The sequence below is a fragment of the Poeciliopsis prolifica genome, unplaced genomic scaffold (genome assembly GCF_027474105.1).
Source record: "Poeciliopsis prolifica strain line A6 unplaced genomic scaffold, Auburn_PproV2 SCAFFOLD012, whole genome shotgun sequence".
Taxonomy (NCBI): domain Eukaryota; kingdom Metazoa; phylum Chordata; class Actinopteri; order Cyprinodontiformes; family Poeciliidae; genus Poeciliopsis; species Poeciliopsis prolifica.
Window position 1 is genome coordinate 13,542,064 of NW_026562387.1, and position 18,958 is coordinate 13,561,021.

At 37.7% G+C, this 18,958-nt stretch overlaps 2 protein-coding genes across 4 annotated transcripts in view; both read right to left on the reverse strand.

Annotated features, from left to right (window-relative positions):
* Positions 1-7,931, reverse strand: part of cacnb2a (calcium channel, voltage-dependent, beta 2a) — a 60,294-nt gene extending 52,363 nt beyond the window's left edge. For both annotated transcript variants that reach the window (XM_055037602.1, XM_055037599.1), the window contains exons 1-2: positions 7,722-7,931; positions 6,416-6,508 (exon numbers count right to left, since the gene is read on the reverse strand). In XM_055037602.1, the coding sequence (XP_054893577.1) occupies positions 6,416-6,508; positions 7,722-7,805 (177 nt within the window). In that variant the 5' untranslated portion in view covers positions 7,806-7,931. The remainder of the gene's footprint in view (positions 1-6,415; positions 6,509-7,721) is intronic.
* A 2,578-nt stretch (positions 7,932-10,509) lies between these two features.
* LOC129364546 (zinc transporter ZIP12-like) lies at positions 10,510-18,560 on the reverse strand. 2 transcript variants are annotated; one of them, XM_055037231.1, is made up of 12 exons: positions 18,157-18,560; positions 16,690-17,001; positions 16,400-16,607; positions 15,758-15,891; positions 15,491-15,662; positions 14,862-15,034; positions 14,219-14,374; positions 13,935-14,015; positions 12,313-12,385; positions 12,036-12,194; positions 11,755-11,825; positions 10,510-11,034 (listed from the first exon to the last, which is right to left on the reverse strand). In XM_055037231.1, exons 1-12 carry the CDS (start codon positions 18,403-18,405, stop codon positions 10,906-10,908), a joined length of 1,917 nt encoding a protein of 638 aa, XP_054893206.1. In that variant the 5' UTR covers positions 18,406-18,560; the 3' UTR covers positions 10,510-10,905. The 2 variants fall into 2 exon arrangements, with proteins under 2 accessions (XP_054893206.1, XP_054893205.1); XM_055037230.1 differs by having other exon boundaries at positions 11,755-11,942.
* Positions 18,561-18,958: the final 398 nt, after the last annotated feature.

The window sequence follows — 18,958 nt, forward strand, 5'->3', positions numbered from 1 at the left end:
CTTTTGTTCTACATACTAAAAATCTGTTAATTTCCGTCATAAAGTGATTAAGTGATTTTGTTTTCCTACGCTGTCCTCTACTCCAGTGTCTCCCTCCTATGCCTGTGCTGCTAATTCCTCATAAGAGTGGGGCTGTTCCTGCTGTGCTCCAATCTCAAGTGTTTCCAATCACTTCATCAGGCCACAAGCTTAGAGGACCAGCATGACTTCTCAGAATTGCCAGATTGTCCAACTTGATTGAAGTAATCTAACATTAGTCACTGTGCTGCAAGTGTCCTCCTGTGACTGACTTTGTGTCTTACTGTTTTCTAGAAAATTTATCCTGCTGGCCTTCATTGGATTTCCAAATTGCTTCTTCAGGATGCAACAGCAAAACCTGCAGGGGAAGGTCACCCTCGCCAATAAAGCACCAATGAAGATTTGCAATAAAGTTCAAGTTAGCACGGATCAGATACTCATCCAAGCTCAACTGTTCATCACCTACGTCGGCTACCTGTGAATCTAAAGCCAATCGCAGCATCTAAGCTTCACAACTGGAATATCAAAGAATTATTCACATATAACTCTGATCTGTATCTGCACTGATCTCTTCCACAAACATCTGAACACCAACCTCAAAACATTCCTGCATAATTCAATTCAATAATAAAATCTTACCTTATGTAGTCAATGACAAGTACATTCCTGAATTTAGGTTACTTTTTTTTACAATGTTAGGTTTTCACTATAAAATGTTTGTGTTAAGAATTGCTTTTTTTTTTTTTTTATCTTTGCAAGTTAAGTTAAACTGATTATTTCATAGTGTTCCCCACATCCACTTTTCTCTGACTGACACATATCAGGCAAAAAAAAAAAAGAAGGTCAGCATTTCCCTCGGGGAATTTTTCTGGATGAAAACAAAAGCTAAAAACGGCCACTATCCCAGTTTTTTTTTTTTTTTTTGAGTTTTATGAAAACAAACAAAACTCTCTTAGCATTCATTTCAGTTTCATTAGATTAAACTTTTGCCCTCTAAACTGTGTTTAGCTTCCTTTTCCTATGAGACACTTTTGGATCAAACATATTTGCTTTAGGTCACAGAGACGTAAGAGCTCCCTAGATATCAACAAATCTTCAATGATTCTCCTCCTGTCACATGTGTACATTTGTACCAAAGATAGGAGCTCTGCAGTAACCTAATAACCAGCTAACAGGTTTTAGACTAGTAAATAATTTAATTTATCCCAAACTGGTCCAAAAATTCCTCAGTTTCATTAAAAGACGAGCCATTTTCAATACAAAAGCATTGTAGAGGCTACAAATTTGTCACATTATGAAACTGCTTCCAAATAATATTTAAAATTGCTCATTGTACAACTGATATTTCACAGTGAACTTCCACAAAGGTCCTTTTGAAAGTAACTGATTTGGACATAAAACTGTAAGCACAAAACCTAGCAATACAATCAGCAACTAACCACAGAGAGTTCCTCTAACTCACAGCACTCTTTCCCGATCCAGATGTTGAACTGCTGGAGGACTAAGCTGCATTAGCCAAGCTGCTGGCTCTTGCCCAGCAGTGCAGGAAGCCAAAGCTAACAGAGCCGTTTGCAACCCAGACGAAACTGAAGATGGGCGTAGGCTCTGTGTGGTAACGCTAGAAAAAATGCAAGATGATGTAGATCCTACAAAAGATGAACACAAATTTGGATCACTGTGCAAAAAATTCAATAAAAAGAAGAACCAACACAATATAGAAGGCTTTAATCAACTTTACAAAGTTGATTAAAATTTTAAAAAGTGAATCAAGATTTTTTTTTTAACTGTATCCTCCACAAGGAATCTTGCACAAAGCATTACAAGAACATGTAATTCTAGTACATCGCATCAACAACATGAGTCAAGAAAACAACAGAAATAGGATGACATCTTATATACAGAGATAAGATTTTGAACAGGTTACTCATTCATTCACATTTGAAGGTGTTAGACAATATTCAGATTATATACTAGCAATGACATATTTCATCACTAGATGTCAGTCTTGTGCCACTGTGACAAATGATAAAAGTGTCCACAGCATCTTCAAGACTGATTAGTTCTTACTTCTATTCTTACTTCTATTCTAAAATCCACAAAGATTTTTGTGAGAAAAATTAGCTTCTAAGCATAGAATATAAATTACCATTTGGAGTTAACACAGTCCAGAAAATAGAGAGAAATGCATAAAGAAAGAATAAAAAAAGTGTGTTTTTGTTCTCATTTGAACATTTGAGCAACGTTTATTGCTAAATGTGGTACAATAAGTAAAATTACACGGCAGTAATGCTGCAGATGGAATCATGACATCTTTGTAAAATGATGGAGCGAAAGAAGCAGGAGGCGGGGAATAGAAAGTGGAAGTGGGCAACTTGAAGCAATCATTTATATCTACATAACAAGTGTGGGAAGAAGCAAGAGGTTAATTATGACGTAATGCACAGAGTTACATAAAAATCACTGATTGAACTGTGTTTCTGTATCCTTATTTATACTACCTAAATCTCCTTGATAGGTTGTTATGCTTCTGGAGAGGAATAGGGTGGGAAGGGAGTATTTTAGTGAATTAGTCAAATAAAGCAAATAAAATCAACATGAGATTGCTACTTCTACTTATGGCGTAAACTAAAAAGATCCCAGCATATGATTTAATGATAAATAAAACAGCTGAAAGAAACTTTTATATTCATAACCCGATCTGTTGAGCGCAGACATCTTAACAAAGAAGTAAATAAATAGAGATAAATATAGCCTAAAAAAGATTGTCATGTCAACATTTCTCTGCTTTAAAAGGTTAGTCATTTTCTTAATCACTGCAAAGGGCGACAATCTAATAGCTCACAGTACAGCAAATTATCTCTTTGGATTTTGTTTTGTGCTCCGTTTCAGGCTCTCTGCTTTAAGAGAGGGACAATATAATGACAGTCTAGATCAGATTCAGGACGCTTTATACAAAAGTAGAAACTGAAAATAGATTAGCTTACAGATGTATAATGTATAATGAACTGAGCTGCTACAGACAACTGACTGTGTGTCTGAGGGGTAGATCATTGTTTCTGCTATTGTTCACAAATAAGGATTGAAGTATTTATGAGCAACAACTGTGTGAAGCAACGTATATCTAACACAGTTAAGGATTTCAGCTGCATACTGTGAATATTGCATAATTGGCATTGCTCCGGTAGCGTAGAGCTAATTTGTGGAACTGCCAGAGTTCTTCCAGATCTTTGCCAGCAAGTGTAATTTCACAAAAAATGTGAATGTTACACAAGACTAATTAAAAGCTGGCTGTTTACAGACATATCTATGAATATACAAATGTGACATTCCTTGCCTGACTCAAAGACAACACTAGAGTAGTCTTACATCGGCGAAAGTGAAAAGATGAGATAAAAGTCAATTATGCATTTCATATGAAAATCAAACTTCAAAACCCAGGAGGACGAGTCGAGAGGAGGCCATGTCATATCTGATGTCTACAGAGTTTTATCATTTCTATCCATCTGCCACATTAGTGAATTTCATGCTTCCCTCTACTCACAAGATTTCTTGTGAATTTTACTTTCCAATAGGACTTGGAACCTTTCCACACAGTCAAATGTACCGACATAAACTTAAAAAAAAAAAATAAAAATATATATATATATATATATATATATATATATATATATATATATATATATATATATGTGTGTGTGTGTGTGTGTGTGTGTGTGTGTGTGTGTGTGTGTGTGTCTGGAATTAATCTTCATAGATAGTTCACTAACGAACTAAATAAACATTATGGTAATATTTTAATTGATTGAAAGTGTAAATGATAAAATATCTAAAAGTTAACATAATTTTAGCCTTTTAACTGCTCACTGTCACTTTTTAGGCTTTCTATAAGTTTCAAAGCTTCAACAGACCATTGGTAACATTTTACTGACCAGACTAGTCAGTAACCAGACTACTATGGTTCTTTTATATTGTTGAACCCATTCAAAAAACAACAACAACCAAAAAACATTGTATGCCATTTTAGTAAAGTTGGTGACAATTACTTTAATTAGCTCTTTCACTCGAGAATTGAGTCAACCACTGTCAGCACTGACATAGTCCTTATCAGGGAAGCTATGGTACCGATCTCCAATGATCAATCATTGAGAAGCAGGTAAATCCTGTGCATGTTGCCATTCCATCTGAACCAGACACACAGTGATGCACAAACACACTCACTTTTGAAAGCAGTTTAGTGAAAATCAAAGTTGGAGTACCAGGAGAGGATATAACTGCTTTATAAGATCCAGATTTGGACCAGGACCTGCTGGTTTCAAGATTTCATATAAAAAAGACAAAACTTCCTTATGAATCCATGGTAATATTTGTGCAGTGTGCAGAACTGAAACAGGTAGCTTAAAAAATGGATGGGCAGAACATAGCCTGCAGTATGTTCAGGTACCTTGCGCTTTGACAAGTGATTGCCAAAGCTTGACTCAATTTAAATAGCAAACTGCACTGCAAAAGGGACTAAAGCCCTTCAGCGCATCTATAAACAGGCAGATGCTTCAAACCACACAGTTCCACAGCAAAACTAATCCACCTCCACGAAAATATCAAACCATTTACCTCTGGATGTTTACATTTTCTACCAAATCTGAGTCAGTGTTGCCCTGCTCCCCTCTCAATGGAGCGGTGAGCTCTAGTTAAACGCTGACCCCGCTACTCCCACGGCTGAACAGTCATGTCTGGCATGGCCCTGCATCCTTCCCAGCCTCCTCCACACTTCCCCCAGGGCATCGGGCCGTGACCACAGGGAGCATCTCTCATCCTCTCTCTCGCAACCAGCTCTCTGTCTCTCAGCATGAGTAATTCTGTCCTTCAGGAGCTGTTCGTGAGAAGTTAGCGGAAGTTGCAGCTGATGCTTGGGGCTGTACGGGATCGATCAAACAGCGAAGCATACGAGATGTTCTGAAGACACCTACAGGTCCGATACATTTATAAAGTTCAGAAATAAAAGGTCAGAAAGGAAGTAGAAACATCATTTCAAACTCTTGATAACTGGCAAGTTGTTATATCTAAACATATAAAAAGACAAGACTGATTTGTGTCACTCAATGTAACACAAGTTTTGTACTATGTTTTCTTCTTTGTACAAAAAGGAGAACTATAATTCACAACAAATAAAAAGAAGAATAAGGTCAGAGCTGCCACCACAGCTGAATAACAGTGTTTACATTATTATCCAAACAGAGGGGAGGTTACGGGAAAGCTTGCTATTTCTGGGATCATCCTGCAGCAAATATGTAAAGGAGGATATTTTTGTTCAGCATGCAAGGTCCTCGCTGACCTCATCTTCCCATCCGTGTGCTAATAAACAGCCACATCTTCCTTTCAATGAAGGTGTAAGAAAGCAAAGAGATGACCAATCTCTGCCCATTTAAGAGATGACTGTGATTGCAGGGAAAATCCTCATTTAGGAAAAGGACTGTGGGAATGGGAATGAGCTCCCAGGGGTGGTGATGGTACAATCCGGCAATTTCTTACCATGCAGCTTCTCTGAAGCATTGAGACGAAGCAGATGGCCGTCTAGGAGGTGCCATTTTGTTCTGATCTACTCCAGCTTCCCGTCTCTCTGCCGCCGCCGTGCCAAAGACAAGACAACCCATGCCTCCTCCAAAAAAGGCAGAACTATTCAGCAGTGTGCATCCTCATCCTGACCTGTCCTGTCCCTTTGCAGGTCAGCTCAACAAAGAGCAGGCTCATTAAATATGTTCCTCTCAGGGTCTGCTTTATAACAAACTGCTCAGTTGAAGCTTCAGCCACACCAGAATGCAGCTAAGATGAGAGACTTCCACTCAACACAATGCACCCAGAGGTGTTTACAGAAGCCTTTTGCTGCTGTGCACATCTTCTCCATGATGGATGATGATGACTGAGGTTGAGCTCTTAAGCTAAATTGCTTTTCCTGTCAATTTGTTTACAGAAATCTCAGACACCCACACAAACATAAGTGTTAGACCAAAGGAAAAGAAAATGTATACAAGACATCAAAGTGCATCTCGTTGAACGCGTAAGTGCGGGGATACTATGCAGTCCCGAAACGTAAGGAATCTGATTTCCGTTCTGGATAAACACAAGAGAAAAAAAATTATGGAGAAAAAAAATCTGTATCTGCATGTTTATTATATATAAACTTATATCAGTCCATCCATCGCCTTACATTCTGTGAGTTTTTGTAGTTCAGTAGGAGTGAAAACAAGTTGGTACCTAACTAACAATGACAAAAATAAAGTTTGTGTACTAAATAATGGAAACTTGTCTCCACGTGTTGGAAAAACACAGATCCAAAGTACCCACTATATGCAAACTGAAAATGTCAAAAGGGTTTTAAAATGAAACTTAATGCCGTAGTTACCTGCCGAACAAGGCTGTTTGTTGTAGTGTCAGAAGAAGTGCTGCCGTCGGATCCTTTAAACCGACCTTTTCTCCTGGCTCCTTTGCCTTGAGTCTGAAGAGACAAAATTACACGTTTTTAAAGAAATATTTCTCCAACAAAACGGAAAGCGTCAAACCAAAAACATGTAAGAGATAGAAAATGCCATCTTCAGAGGTAACTGCTTGAGAATTTATCCTCAGATGTGGTTTTACATATACTATTTTAAATAACCCATCGAATTATTGTTAACTCAATAATAAAATTGTTTTCTCTCAGGTGTAACGTTCGTTCAATGTCACAGAATGATGACAATTATGTGGGTGGTCCACTTTCTCTGCAGTAAGATGAAGGGGTTGGAAAAGTAGCCTGGAGCGCAAATGCTCATATGTTGTCATTAGCAACTGAATAACAGACATTTATTTCCAGCCTGCCTTTCAGTCTAGCTCTCTCCCCTGGGACATGTTAAATATGCATATAAAACGAGAACACAGAGAGCTGCTCCTCAATTGCACCACTTCATTTGATTATCATGAGAACAAGAGCAGACCACAAACATATAAGAAAATAACATATACCGGTAATCTACGTTAAAACTTAAGATATTTGGGGGGAATGTCACAAACATATGAACAAACCAGTAAAGTTGAAATTTAGAAAATAAATATTTAAGATGTCAAGATGCAGAAATAACTTCTTGACTAAGCTGACCTCCATGTTTTTAATTTATTTTTTGTATTTTTTTTGAAAATGCATTTCTGCTCAGAATATCTATTAAAACAGGGGGTAACCCAACCTGCAGCTAAAATACAGCAGGATTTTAAATAATAGTTGTGCACCATTAACATCCACCAGTCAGACAATCAGACTGTTTTTATTGCACTTCTCAAACAGACAAATGTTGCAAGTGTGGACGTGAAAAACAAACTAGGATTGATCAAATACAGATAAGACAAGTAAAACAACAACAACAAACAGTATAGTGAAGACGAAAATAAGCACTTGAAAAATATAAACATTTTATAAATAAACTTAAGGAGTGACTAAACAGAAAATGTGATCCAAACTAAATTACTAAGAAATACCATTCAGTCAAACAGATCATTGAAATGATGTACTGCACAAATACATTTGACACATCGCCAGTATTTTAATTTAAGAACGTTTTCACCAATAAGAAAAACGGAAGTAGACAGGTGAGTTGTTAATTAGATCGTCTAAACTTTTTTTTTTTCGATAAACACTAAAAGAGCAAAAAGTTAAATCACTTTAAATTAAAACAACTTACTTGAAGCATCGGGTGTTCCAGAGTCTCCATGTGACTTTCCGGAGGGTTTTCTGCTTTAGCTTTGGGGCTATTGTTGACGACCATTACATCCCCTCATAAAAACGCTGAAGAGCCCCCTTTTTTTTCTTGCAGGAACACCCCACTTGCGACCGAGACGGACGCAAACGCGCATGCCCAACACGTGAGCGCGGAGCAGACGAGAGGAGCTGCTTGTTGCTCAGCTCCCAGCGCCAATCTTTAAGTTTGACTCGGCATGATTAGAGGAGGAGCCTCTCGGATTCCGACGCCGGTGATGATGTGACTCCTTATTTATTTTAGCCTTCAGCATCACAGAGCGCTCCTGATCTGCGCGCTCCTTCCCACGCGGGCCGAGGCTGCGCCCTGTCCTCCGCCGCCAACACCCAGCCTCCTCACACTGTCAGGGGACGAACTCAAACCACAGAGTCCCTCCAGAAGAGGCAAGTTTAACACGAATTCCTCAGATTCTGAAGAGCCACGTCAAGGAGTAATCAAGCAAAAGTGCTTGATTGTATTGCATAAATTGCCTAAAGCAATAGTTTTTTTTTATCACAATAAGTCTTCAAGATTCAATGTATTTTGAGATTATGTGGCAGAGACCTGTGAATTTTAGATGTGTCCATTGTCCTTTACATTTGAATAAAATGGTAAAACAGCCTCACATGCATGTAGTCAAGTTCTACAGAACGCTGCTAATGAACTGATATCGGAGCCAGGTGTGCTAAAGTCTGTTGAGGACAGGAGTTGGAGACCAATACTTTACGACACACCCAGCTAGTGTCTCTGAAAGAGTCTTTGAGCATCATTTTTAGCTTACCTATTCTCAATTAGTTTTTGATCTGGCCAGGGTCCAACCAGTTAAGAAAAAATAAAACTGTTTATAATGTCCAGCCACTAAGTAACCTATCACTCATGTCAAAAAACAATTTTTTTTGACAGATATGTCAATTTTATTAATCTAAATTACTTTTTTTTTCAATTACATGTACAACAATAGGCCTATATTAGACAAAACAGTCACATAATAAATAGAAATTACACAGAGGCTGAACTTTATATCTTTGTTCATTATGAAATGTAACATTTACTCTATTTTTCCATAAAAAAACATGATACAGTTTAGCTATTTAGTTTTTTTTTTATCATACTCAAATGTAAAACTATATGCCAGTCATAGACAACTGATTTTCTCATCCAAAATAAATGTAAATATATATGTATTTTCTAACAAGTATAACATGTTGCAAATTATCTAAAACACATATTTCTTGTTGAGTTAAATGTATAATAATTTATTTTTCTTATGCTATGTAAAAGAAACCTGGAGCAGGTCTGTGAAGATTGATTCTGTTGCACACATTACAGTGTTGTGCAGTGAGCTGCTGCATTCTCTTTACTGTTCTTCATCGCCCTCTGGTGGCTCTCGGTGCATTTGCATTATATTGCAAAATGCACAGAATATCTCGGGTTGGTTTCCTTGTTGCAGTTACAATAAATCAGCCTGAGATAATAGCTGTATAACATCTACGTCTATCTATTTATCTATCTGGAAAACCATTGACATGCCTAATGATACTTCTGCATCAAATGTCTAAGGTGCCATCTGTAACCTCAGACATTTTCCTGAAGTTACACATCACACACAAATCAACCAGTCTTGTTTCTGCACTGTTTTGTTTTCAACTTGTGACTTTCTCTCTTTAAAAAGGTTAAACAAGCAATTCTTTGACAAAGTGCTGGAAAAATTTCCTGTACACAAATGTCACAGACAGAGCGAAATAACTTTTGTTGCTGAAAATTATGGATTGATCTTGTGTGGTTTTGTCTGAAAACAAAAAATCCATAGGATTATGCTCACTGATGTGGTTTAAATAAAAATCAAAAATATTTTTATGTTTCCTGCCTTGTCTCTCTACTCTCGTTTGTGCGATCTGGTGCCCTTGCAGCTGAACTCTTCTGTCAGGTCTCTGCTGAGAAAGTGAGGATAGACAGCGATGCACAACAACGTGCCCCCAGTTGAAAGCGCTTCCTTCCTCCATGCTGGCATCAGTTGCCTTGAAAAGATGCACATGTGCCAAAAAAGTCTTTTTCACCGCTAAACTGCAGATTTATACACAACGCACATGGTCCATGCTTTCCTGGAAATGCCAACAAGTGCTGGCATTTTCTAAACTAACATCAGTTTTGCAAGAATAGGAGAAAATGCTGTGGACTTCCTTCTATTGTTTGGACACTGATCGGGAAGCCGCAGTAAACGGCGTCAGCTTTTTCTGACATGATAGGCAAATAATCCAGAGAACCGCAGACTGAACTGATTTTTCAGTTTAATAAAAATTAAGGTTACAAGGTTAATCATAGACTGATTAAGAAAGAAACAAAACTTTTTGAGCCCACTCACTATGTGACTATCACAAATTCAATTCTGTGGTCAAATTATCTTTCCCTTATTCCATCTCGCTGTCCTCTACCTCCTCCTCCTTCTGCAGGCCCACTTTGACAGCTGAAGAGTGTTTTGCACTGTGTGGGTCGGACTCTGTGTTTGTACAGTACCAGGCATTAGTCACCCAGGTTGGTGGATGGAGAAAACGAGTAGCTCAGGTGGGTGGAAATGCCCTCATATTGGATCACACAGAGACCTCAGAAAAACAAAGAACAAAGCATCGAAGATGAGAGTAACAACTATAAAAACAGAGTTTTATAAATAGCTGTGAAAAAAACATTAATACCTGAAAAAGAGGGTCCTTCTTTATTGAAAACTTAAAAGTTTTGCATGTAGCCAGTAAAAGTAATAAGTCTTGTGTAAAAGTATGGCTACTCTGGGTTCTTCTGTATTTTTAAGAAGTATGGAAACAATAATGGAAACTTAGAATTTTTAAAATTACTTTATTTGAATAACAATGACTCGTAGTGTATGTAGTTCAATATTGGTAAAAATCAAGGTGTTAAAAATATAAATCATCAAGAATATAAAATAAGTCTCAAATATCATGAAAATAGAGCATATTTTCACCAGCCAGCGCTGTGACTATTACATTATGATTGAACAATTTTCTCCAGGAAGTGGCACTTGTAGCTGGGAGTTAATTATTAACTTAAAAGCAAAAATGAAAACATCAAAATACACAGTCAGCATCTGCTGCAATTTAATCTTGCGTGACAGCTGCAATTAAAATTTGAGTTTGTGTTCAAAGAGCGCAAGCAACAAAAGACAAGTCCAGCCCAGAAGCAAACCGAGGTTCTGCAGGAAGAACATGACAAAGGGTCTGTTGGTCTTCACTCGATTCATCTCTGGAAGCTGGCGGCAGAGGGGAGAGAAGAGGTTAAACTATAATCAGCAAGCAGTGTGAATAAGCGCAAATATTAACTCTAATTTTCTTATTGCTGCCTAATACAACGTTTTCTCTATACCATCTCAAGCTGCTGCTTAAGGCTGTGCTAAACCAAAGTTTACCTTCAGATTATGAAACATCATTTCTATGGTGATAACCCAAAATAGCATTATTAAATGCTAAAGAGTAAATTAATTTCTTATAGACACATTAGTGTAAGACTAAAATGTTCCTGTAAAAATCAGCACCACTACATTATGGGGTATATCCAATAAAACAAAAACTGGGCAAACACAAAAAACTTTATCAGCATCTGCAAGAATGTTTTACTTTGTGGATGTTTCTCATTGCACCAGCAAAACAGGTTTTAGCCTCGTGCCGCAACATTATTCATGTATTAGGGATTTTTTTTTTCTTACCATCCAGCAAAGCATGGAAGGGAAGAGTTAAGTTTTTGACCTACTCTTTGCCAACCTAGCAATATTTTAGATATGTATTTATTATGTCAGTTGTTTTAAATTAAATTTATGTTGCGGTTGAAAGAAAATGAACTAAGAAGAAAAACATTTAAGGGTTTTGTACACCTCATTACCAGGGGCTATTTAAAAGACAGTATACTGTATGTTAATCATTTTCTTCTTAGAATCTATTGAACATCAGATTTAGAGCACATGAAATTGCCTAACCATTTCTGCCAGGGACAAATAGAGAAATATCCCAGCCGTGACGGAGAAGATCCACTGCTGCACATCTGTGTCTGAAGAGACAAAGAGTCCGACGTAAAGGCCCATGAAAGCTGTCAGGGCGCTTAAGAAGTTCATCAGCACTGCAGTCTTCACTGAGAGCCCAGAGCTGAGTAACACCGCAAAGTCTCCTTAAAGTCAAAAAGTAGCAGATTTTGGTCACTCCTGCACATTGTTTTCTGTTCTCTGACCTCAGGGGAAAAATACAAATAATGACCTCTCACCCATCTCGTGTGGGATCTCATGGCACAGAATGGCCACAGTGGTTGCCATGCCTGTCTCAGCTGATGAGGAGAAAGCCGCTCCGACGACAAGGCCATCGGCAAAGTTATGAAGACTGTCTCCCACAATTACCATCACAGCCAGCACAGGAACCCCTTGTTCTGGACATACAGATTGTGTAATTACTGCTGGTCTTCAGACAGCTCGTCTGTTGTACCAAATTACTGATTACACAGCACAGGACTGTTTGACTCGTTCTGAGTTAGTTGTATTACTTACTCTGTCCAGGAGTGCTTTCTGTATTTGCACGTTTAGGATACATTTCTGAGCCCTCTACATCTTCCACTGAACCCTAAAAAAACCCAGAGACATTTATAACGAGCTTTGAGGCAATTTTTTTTAACCTCTCACCATTTGAATTACTTTGCTTTGGGCCTTCAACTTCTTTGAATCCCTTTTCTTTTGTGACCTTCTTATAGTTTGCTGTCTAGCATCAGGAATGTGGTTAGAAAAAAATGGCAATGAATTGGTACCAAAGGAGGGTTCAAACTTGCAAAGGGAGTAAATGAACCCATATTTTAACATCTTTCACATACTACTCTTTATCATTTTAGTTTACACATGCGTTATACATTGACTTCAAAATATTACAAACGTGTTACAGTTTTGATTGACTGACTCAAGTTTTTATAAATGTTTCCATGTCATGTGGACAGATCAAAATAACCCAAAACAGTAAGAAAATCTAATATTTAACTATAAAGATTCTGTGTGTCGTGTTTGCACTCTAGGCTGTTTTTTTATCATTATTTCCAAAGTTAGTATTTTTCTATGGAAGAGGCTGGAGGCAGTGCATCACTAACAATCCTCCTGTATGAAACACATACGGAGAATGGAACTTGTTAAGCATTTCCAGTTGAAGTAACTGACTGATGTGAAATTACGTGAAAATATATTCGGTTCCATTTACTGAAAACATTATTTTTTTATTTTTGTACCTCTTTATTCTTGAATCAGACAGTTATTCTGACCAGAAACACTTGCATACATGTTTCATTCTCAATATGTGTTTCATACCGGATGATCGTTGGTAATGCATGTCTGGCAGCAGATTGTATAACAAAACATACATAGACGTTAACATGCTTTTATTGTGACATGTACCTGCAAGATATTTCAATGTACTTACTGATATTACATTTTAATAGGACTTTGACTATGCTAAATATGTTTTCTAACACACATTGCAGTCTAGGAAAGAGGGGAAAAATGTTAGTGTTTCCAAGCATTGATTCCATTGATTATGACTTAGATATTAAGTATCAGTTTTCAGGGCATGCAGTACTTTCAAATTAAACAAAGTTCTCTGTTCTTTCATTTGATCTAAGTCTGTTCCAAAATTAACCACAATGAATTGAATGTCAAAGAGGAACCAAAATATATTTTCTTGAAAAAAAAGGCATCTCTGCAGTAAATGTATTGATTTTTTTTCTGAACATTGATGCCTTGTAGTGTTTTTTTATTTTTTTTTTTATTTATGGACTTGTGTCTGTCCAAAAATATTATCAAGTAGGCATTCAAAGGCTTCTTTTCAATTCAATACAAGCTCTCTGGAAAATATAATCCTTCATTGTCCAACATCCTACTTGCTGTGTTTCTTTACTCCCTCCCACGTCTACAATTACATAACAAAAGAGGAGGAAGGATTCAAGGGGAATTTAGTAGAGCAAATGTTATTTTAGTTTATTTGTTCTCCCTGCAACTTTTGTAATATAATTTTCTGTGTTCCATCTCTTGTTCAACAGAAACGTAAATTGAAGGGCAGATAACAGGAATAAAGTTGTTCTGCCAGGAATCCTCAAACTACCCGTCTGTTCATTCAGAGCTGTGATGAGACTCACCAACTGGATGGTGGAAATGGATTTGCTCCTCTGAGACTGACCATTACAGTTCAGGTCTAGAGGAAGGTCGCTGCAGTGACCCTGCAGACAAAAGAACATCAGGCGACCATTGTCACTCAACATGCAAAGTCATGACAAAAATGTTTGTCTTTGCAGGACTCTCACACAGCTTATTTAAAAGAAATCAGTCAGCGTTTTAGTCGCTTTCCTGTGATAATCTGTGGTTTAAGTGTATTTCTTTGTGTCAGTAAATCTGAAAAGGCTCCAGAAAACAAAACTCTTACATGACCAAGAGAAGGGGCTATAAAGGAAAATATTCTTTCAAGGAGAAAAAATCCATAAATCCCAGCAATCAAGCCCAAGATCTTCCACAGATAGTCTTTATCCTCATTGGAGAGCACGTCATCATGACTGTGAGTGCTGTCATGTAGGGCAAGAATCTGCAAAGGACATGGAGGAATACAAATTGAAAATGCAATTCTCAAGTAAGATGTGTTTTGGATTATAAGGGACCCTTTACACTGGATTTGAACTATTGAATAGTCTCCTGGATCTCAACATACCATTTGAACATTGTTGACCTTACTGCATTCTCAGTACTCACAATTTTTTTTCCCTCTTGTCTTACCAATTCCACTACTATGTTACCTTCTGTCCCACAATCTTTAGACCTTAAATTTAAATTTGCATCAAATTAAAAGAACAATCACTTTTCAGTTTTTTGATTTTGTGGTTGTCAGAAGAATAGACACAGACTCATTGGTGCCAAAAGTATTTGGTATCTTAAAGAAGTTGGGAAAACTCTGCTTGGCACATAAAAGAGACGCCTGCAAACTTCATCCACGTTTTGTTGATTTATATTTTTGAATCATGGTGCAGGTATGATCCAGTGTGAAGGGTCCTTCCAATGCCTCAGGGATTTCTTACTTGTGGAATAAGGTGCAGGAGAGCGTCACCTGAGAGGGTTCCCACTGCCAGGCCCACGAACAGCTGCAAGATGAGCGTATAGGTCTCCTGACAGGAGTTGAAGAATAGCAGACAGATCCCAAACATGGATCCAACTGTGATGATCAGGACCGCAGCTGTGCTGTAGCCATATTCTACAGGAAGGAGGAAACTCTGTCTAGATTAAAGGTATAAAGTATTAAAAACACATTACAAAGTCAAACAATTTGAAAGAGGGAAAATGTTTTGCCTACATTTGACAAACAGTTTACACCGAGTTTTCACACCTGGTAACATTAACGCGGCGTATTCACTGACTGGAAGAGGAATCGATTTCTTGGTTTTCAACCAGCCAGTTATTGGTCAGGATTGATCAAACTAAAGATCAATCACCTGAAATTCATGGTGCATTCATTTAATTTGATCTGTGATCACAAATTAGAAATTAGACATTACCAACTATACTGAAAACAGAATAAATAAAAGGAGAAGCATGCTACACTGTTGAATCTTTCATTATTGTGAAGTTTTATTATTTTTCTTTAAACAACCTTCCGACTTAAAATCAGTCATTTAAAAGGATTGTGATGTTATGAAATGAACTGACTTACTCTCAATAGCAGTAGGTACCGACCCTCTTGAATTTTGCTGTAGTGACCCACAGGCATTGCCTAGCAGCTGCTGAATGATAGCAGGACAAATTTGTTGGAATTGCTCTTTGGAAATGGGTAAATGAGGGCCAAGAGCAAAAATATCCACCAACTGGTTGGCTGAGAAACACACCTAATTGGGTGAAAAAAGAGCAAAAGAGATCTAGTTGATTAAACCATTTGGAATCAGTTTTAAAGCGATTCTGCTCTTTTGTTTTTAAACCTCACCTGTGCCCAGTCTCCATCAGTGCTGTGGCTAAAGTTTTGTAGCAAATGTGAACTTTGTTTGATGACTGTCTTCTTATGTTTGTAAGAGTGCAATGCTTTCCCATCTCCTAACTGATGAAGCAGCTCTTCCAGGTCTAGGTAGAGATATGGTCAGAATGCAGCATTGGTTCAAATTTATTAAATGACGCCAAAGATTTATGAATAATCAGATAATTTATTTGTCTCTCATGGGAGAAATTTGTCTTAGAAGAGAGGACAGGAATGGGCAAAACAATTACGAATTGACGCATTAAACTGAAGAGATAAAATCTGGATCAACACCAAGCAATAGTGAAATAAAAATGGGTCACAATCAGTGAGAATTTGGCCCAGAAGACAATATCAATTTCAATGGAAATTGCAGAAGGTAAATGGAAGACAGGTCAAAACTGTTCATAATTCTTTTTTCTAAACACAATAGTTAACAAAAGCCTTTGAAACTTATGTTTTATGAGCCATATAACAAGTAAATTAATATATGCATTAAAGTTGAAGTCATAATGACTTTGAGCTATGACTACTTTGCACTGAAATGGTGTACTTTCTTTTAACCGAAAGCATTTGGTAAAAACTTGCAACATGATTGTGTTTTCTTTCACTTACCTGTGATTTTTAGGTTATTAGAGCAATTTAGCGACTGAAATATGTAATCTATGAAGTAGTCGGGGGATGGGAGGCTCCTCGGTGCAAAGCAGTGTCCTTGTAGGATGTGACTGATTATAGCTGCTGCTACTTTGGGAACTTCTGCCACTCTTGCACCAGGATTTTCATCTACATCCATCTCTTTGAGAAGATCAGCTGAGTGAATACACTGAAATCAAAGATAATTTTTTTTTATATAGACATTTGCACCCATTCTGATAACATACATCTTAAAAAACAAGTTTCCCTACTTGCAAATCACGCATGTTCTTGTTAGAGGGATTGTGGTGCTGGTTGATGAGCTGCAGAATGCTCTCTGTCTCGCTGTATGACAGGAACTGATTGTTTTCATTTGGATGCAGGCTAGTGAAATGCAGCAGAAAGAACTGTAAGTTCACAGATGAGGAAGGAAAGTCTGATGGAGGGCCGATGTTTGAAACACACAGATCCTTCAAGTTAATTATGTAATAGAGCAGGACAGTGGAGATCTTGTGGTAATCTTCTTCTGTCAGTTCAATCCTGTCATCGTCAAGCACTGAGAGGGCCACGTTTGGTGTCAGGCACTGCAAGGACAAATACAAGAAAGATGTAAATCAGACCATAAAGTTTTTATTTTTATTTATTTATTTATTTATTTATTTTTAAGTTTCTGAACTAGTCAGGCTGATAAGTGTGAGGACAACACTACTTTTGAAAAAAAAATACAAAACCTCAGTTGAACTTACCAGGAATGTCTAAATATTTGCAAAATAGGAAATGTAGGTGCTTTTAGTCCAAATCTGCAGAGGAATTTCCTTTATTGAATTCTAAATCTTGCTTTCAAGGCACAAAAGGCATATAATCCCATTGACAGCCCAACTGAGCAAACATGCACCACTTCTAAATCCATTTTATTAGGTCAAACCGAGCAAAGTTAAAACCACTCAGCATGAATGGCCAGAGGTCAAGTGCTCAAGCCTCTGCACTTGCATTCCAACCATTAACTAAAACAAAACAAATATGAACTAAGAGTGAAGACTAAGTATTTAAAATTCAGCACAAGTTAATCAAGTGAAAGGTTTTGATAAACTGACAATCTATTTGATTTTTGTTTTCATTGCAATGTGAAATTGGTGACAAATCTTTGAGTTAAGATAGTAGGGAGCACCGTCACAGCTAATTGAGAGTTTCTGTGCTTTATTAGAGTTTGAATACAAAAACAATCAGCGATTATAAGATCTGTTTGACAGAACAGAATGAGGGCAGGATTTACTGTGAATTAGCAAAAAGCCCAAAGCATCATGCAGAAGGAGAGGTTTTGACGAACTATTGTGCTGACTGATTGTGATGAAGCCAAATCTTTTGCAAGCGACCATTTGTTTATGAGAAAAGTTGCCAACTGTCATTTGATAAGGCAAATGAGACTTGGCAACAGTTATAAGAGTCACATTAGGCGATAAAAGCATTCAGAAATTTTTCAAAATTGCATTAATTGCCACAAAGGACTTCCAGAAAAATGTTTCCTGGAACAGAAAATGTCCCAAACCTAAATTTAATCAATACATTTCTCTGATGAAATGGCCTAAACAAAGTCCAGACCTAAATCCATTTGAGAGGCTGATAAAGGAAATATAATTTTTTTTCCTGGAATATGAAATGAAGACAGTACAGTCTGTTCTGTACTGTCAAGTGATTATCAAATATTGACAGAATCATAAAAAGAATATGGCTGGCCTTACTTTCTCACACATATCCTGTGTGATGCCTGTCCTCTCCGCACAGTGCACATCCTGGAGCAATTTAGTGATCAGTACACCAGTCCTGTTCTTCTGGAGCGTGGGTTTCTCATCACTCCCCAGAGATAGACCCAAAGTCCTAAGAGTCTCCTCCAGATACTGCTGGTCCTGTGCTTTACCTCCTGTGACTCTCCCCAGCTCACAAAAATGCAGCAGGAGCAGCAAACATGGAGCTGAGCTCCAAAAGCGCATGTTCCCAACAGCGTGGATAGCCTTCCTCAAGCCCTGAGGACAGGGAATAGGACTAACCAAGAAAGTGATGGATAAGAAACATAGATAAGAAAATCAAGAGAAGAAAAAGTCAGGTTGAGCGGATGGAAAACGAGATCTCAGCGGGCACCCTTGAGTTGAACCAATCCTTACAATGCTACGTAGTTAGTCAGTGAAAGCCTGGGCCCCTCAGCCCCAAACAAAAGGATTAGTGCAAGCAAGTGAAAGAGAACAGGGCACATAGAAGGGGGTAGAATAGGCTGGTTTGCTGTCGAGAAACTAATTAGTGTTTAAAGACAAATGAGGGTAGAAGGAACAAATCGCTGCGCAACAAATACACGATACAATGCTGCTCTATTGAAGTGATATGCAGACTTTGGGATGGGTTGATTCCTTACAATGTAACTTAAATCTCTCATCCTTTCTTCACTGTGCTTCATACTGGCACAGGTGAATACATTTCATGGATCTAAGGTGTTTCTCCCACTTTGGGAGCAGGCAAGAGCAAGCTTGAGTGAGCGTTTCTTATTTTTTC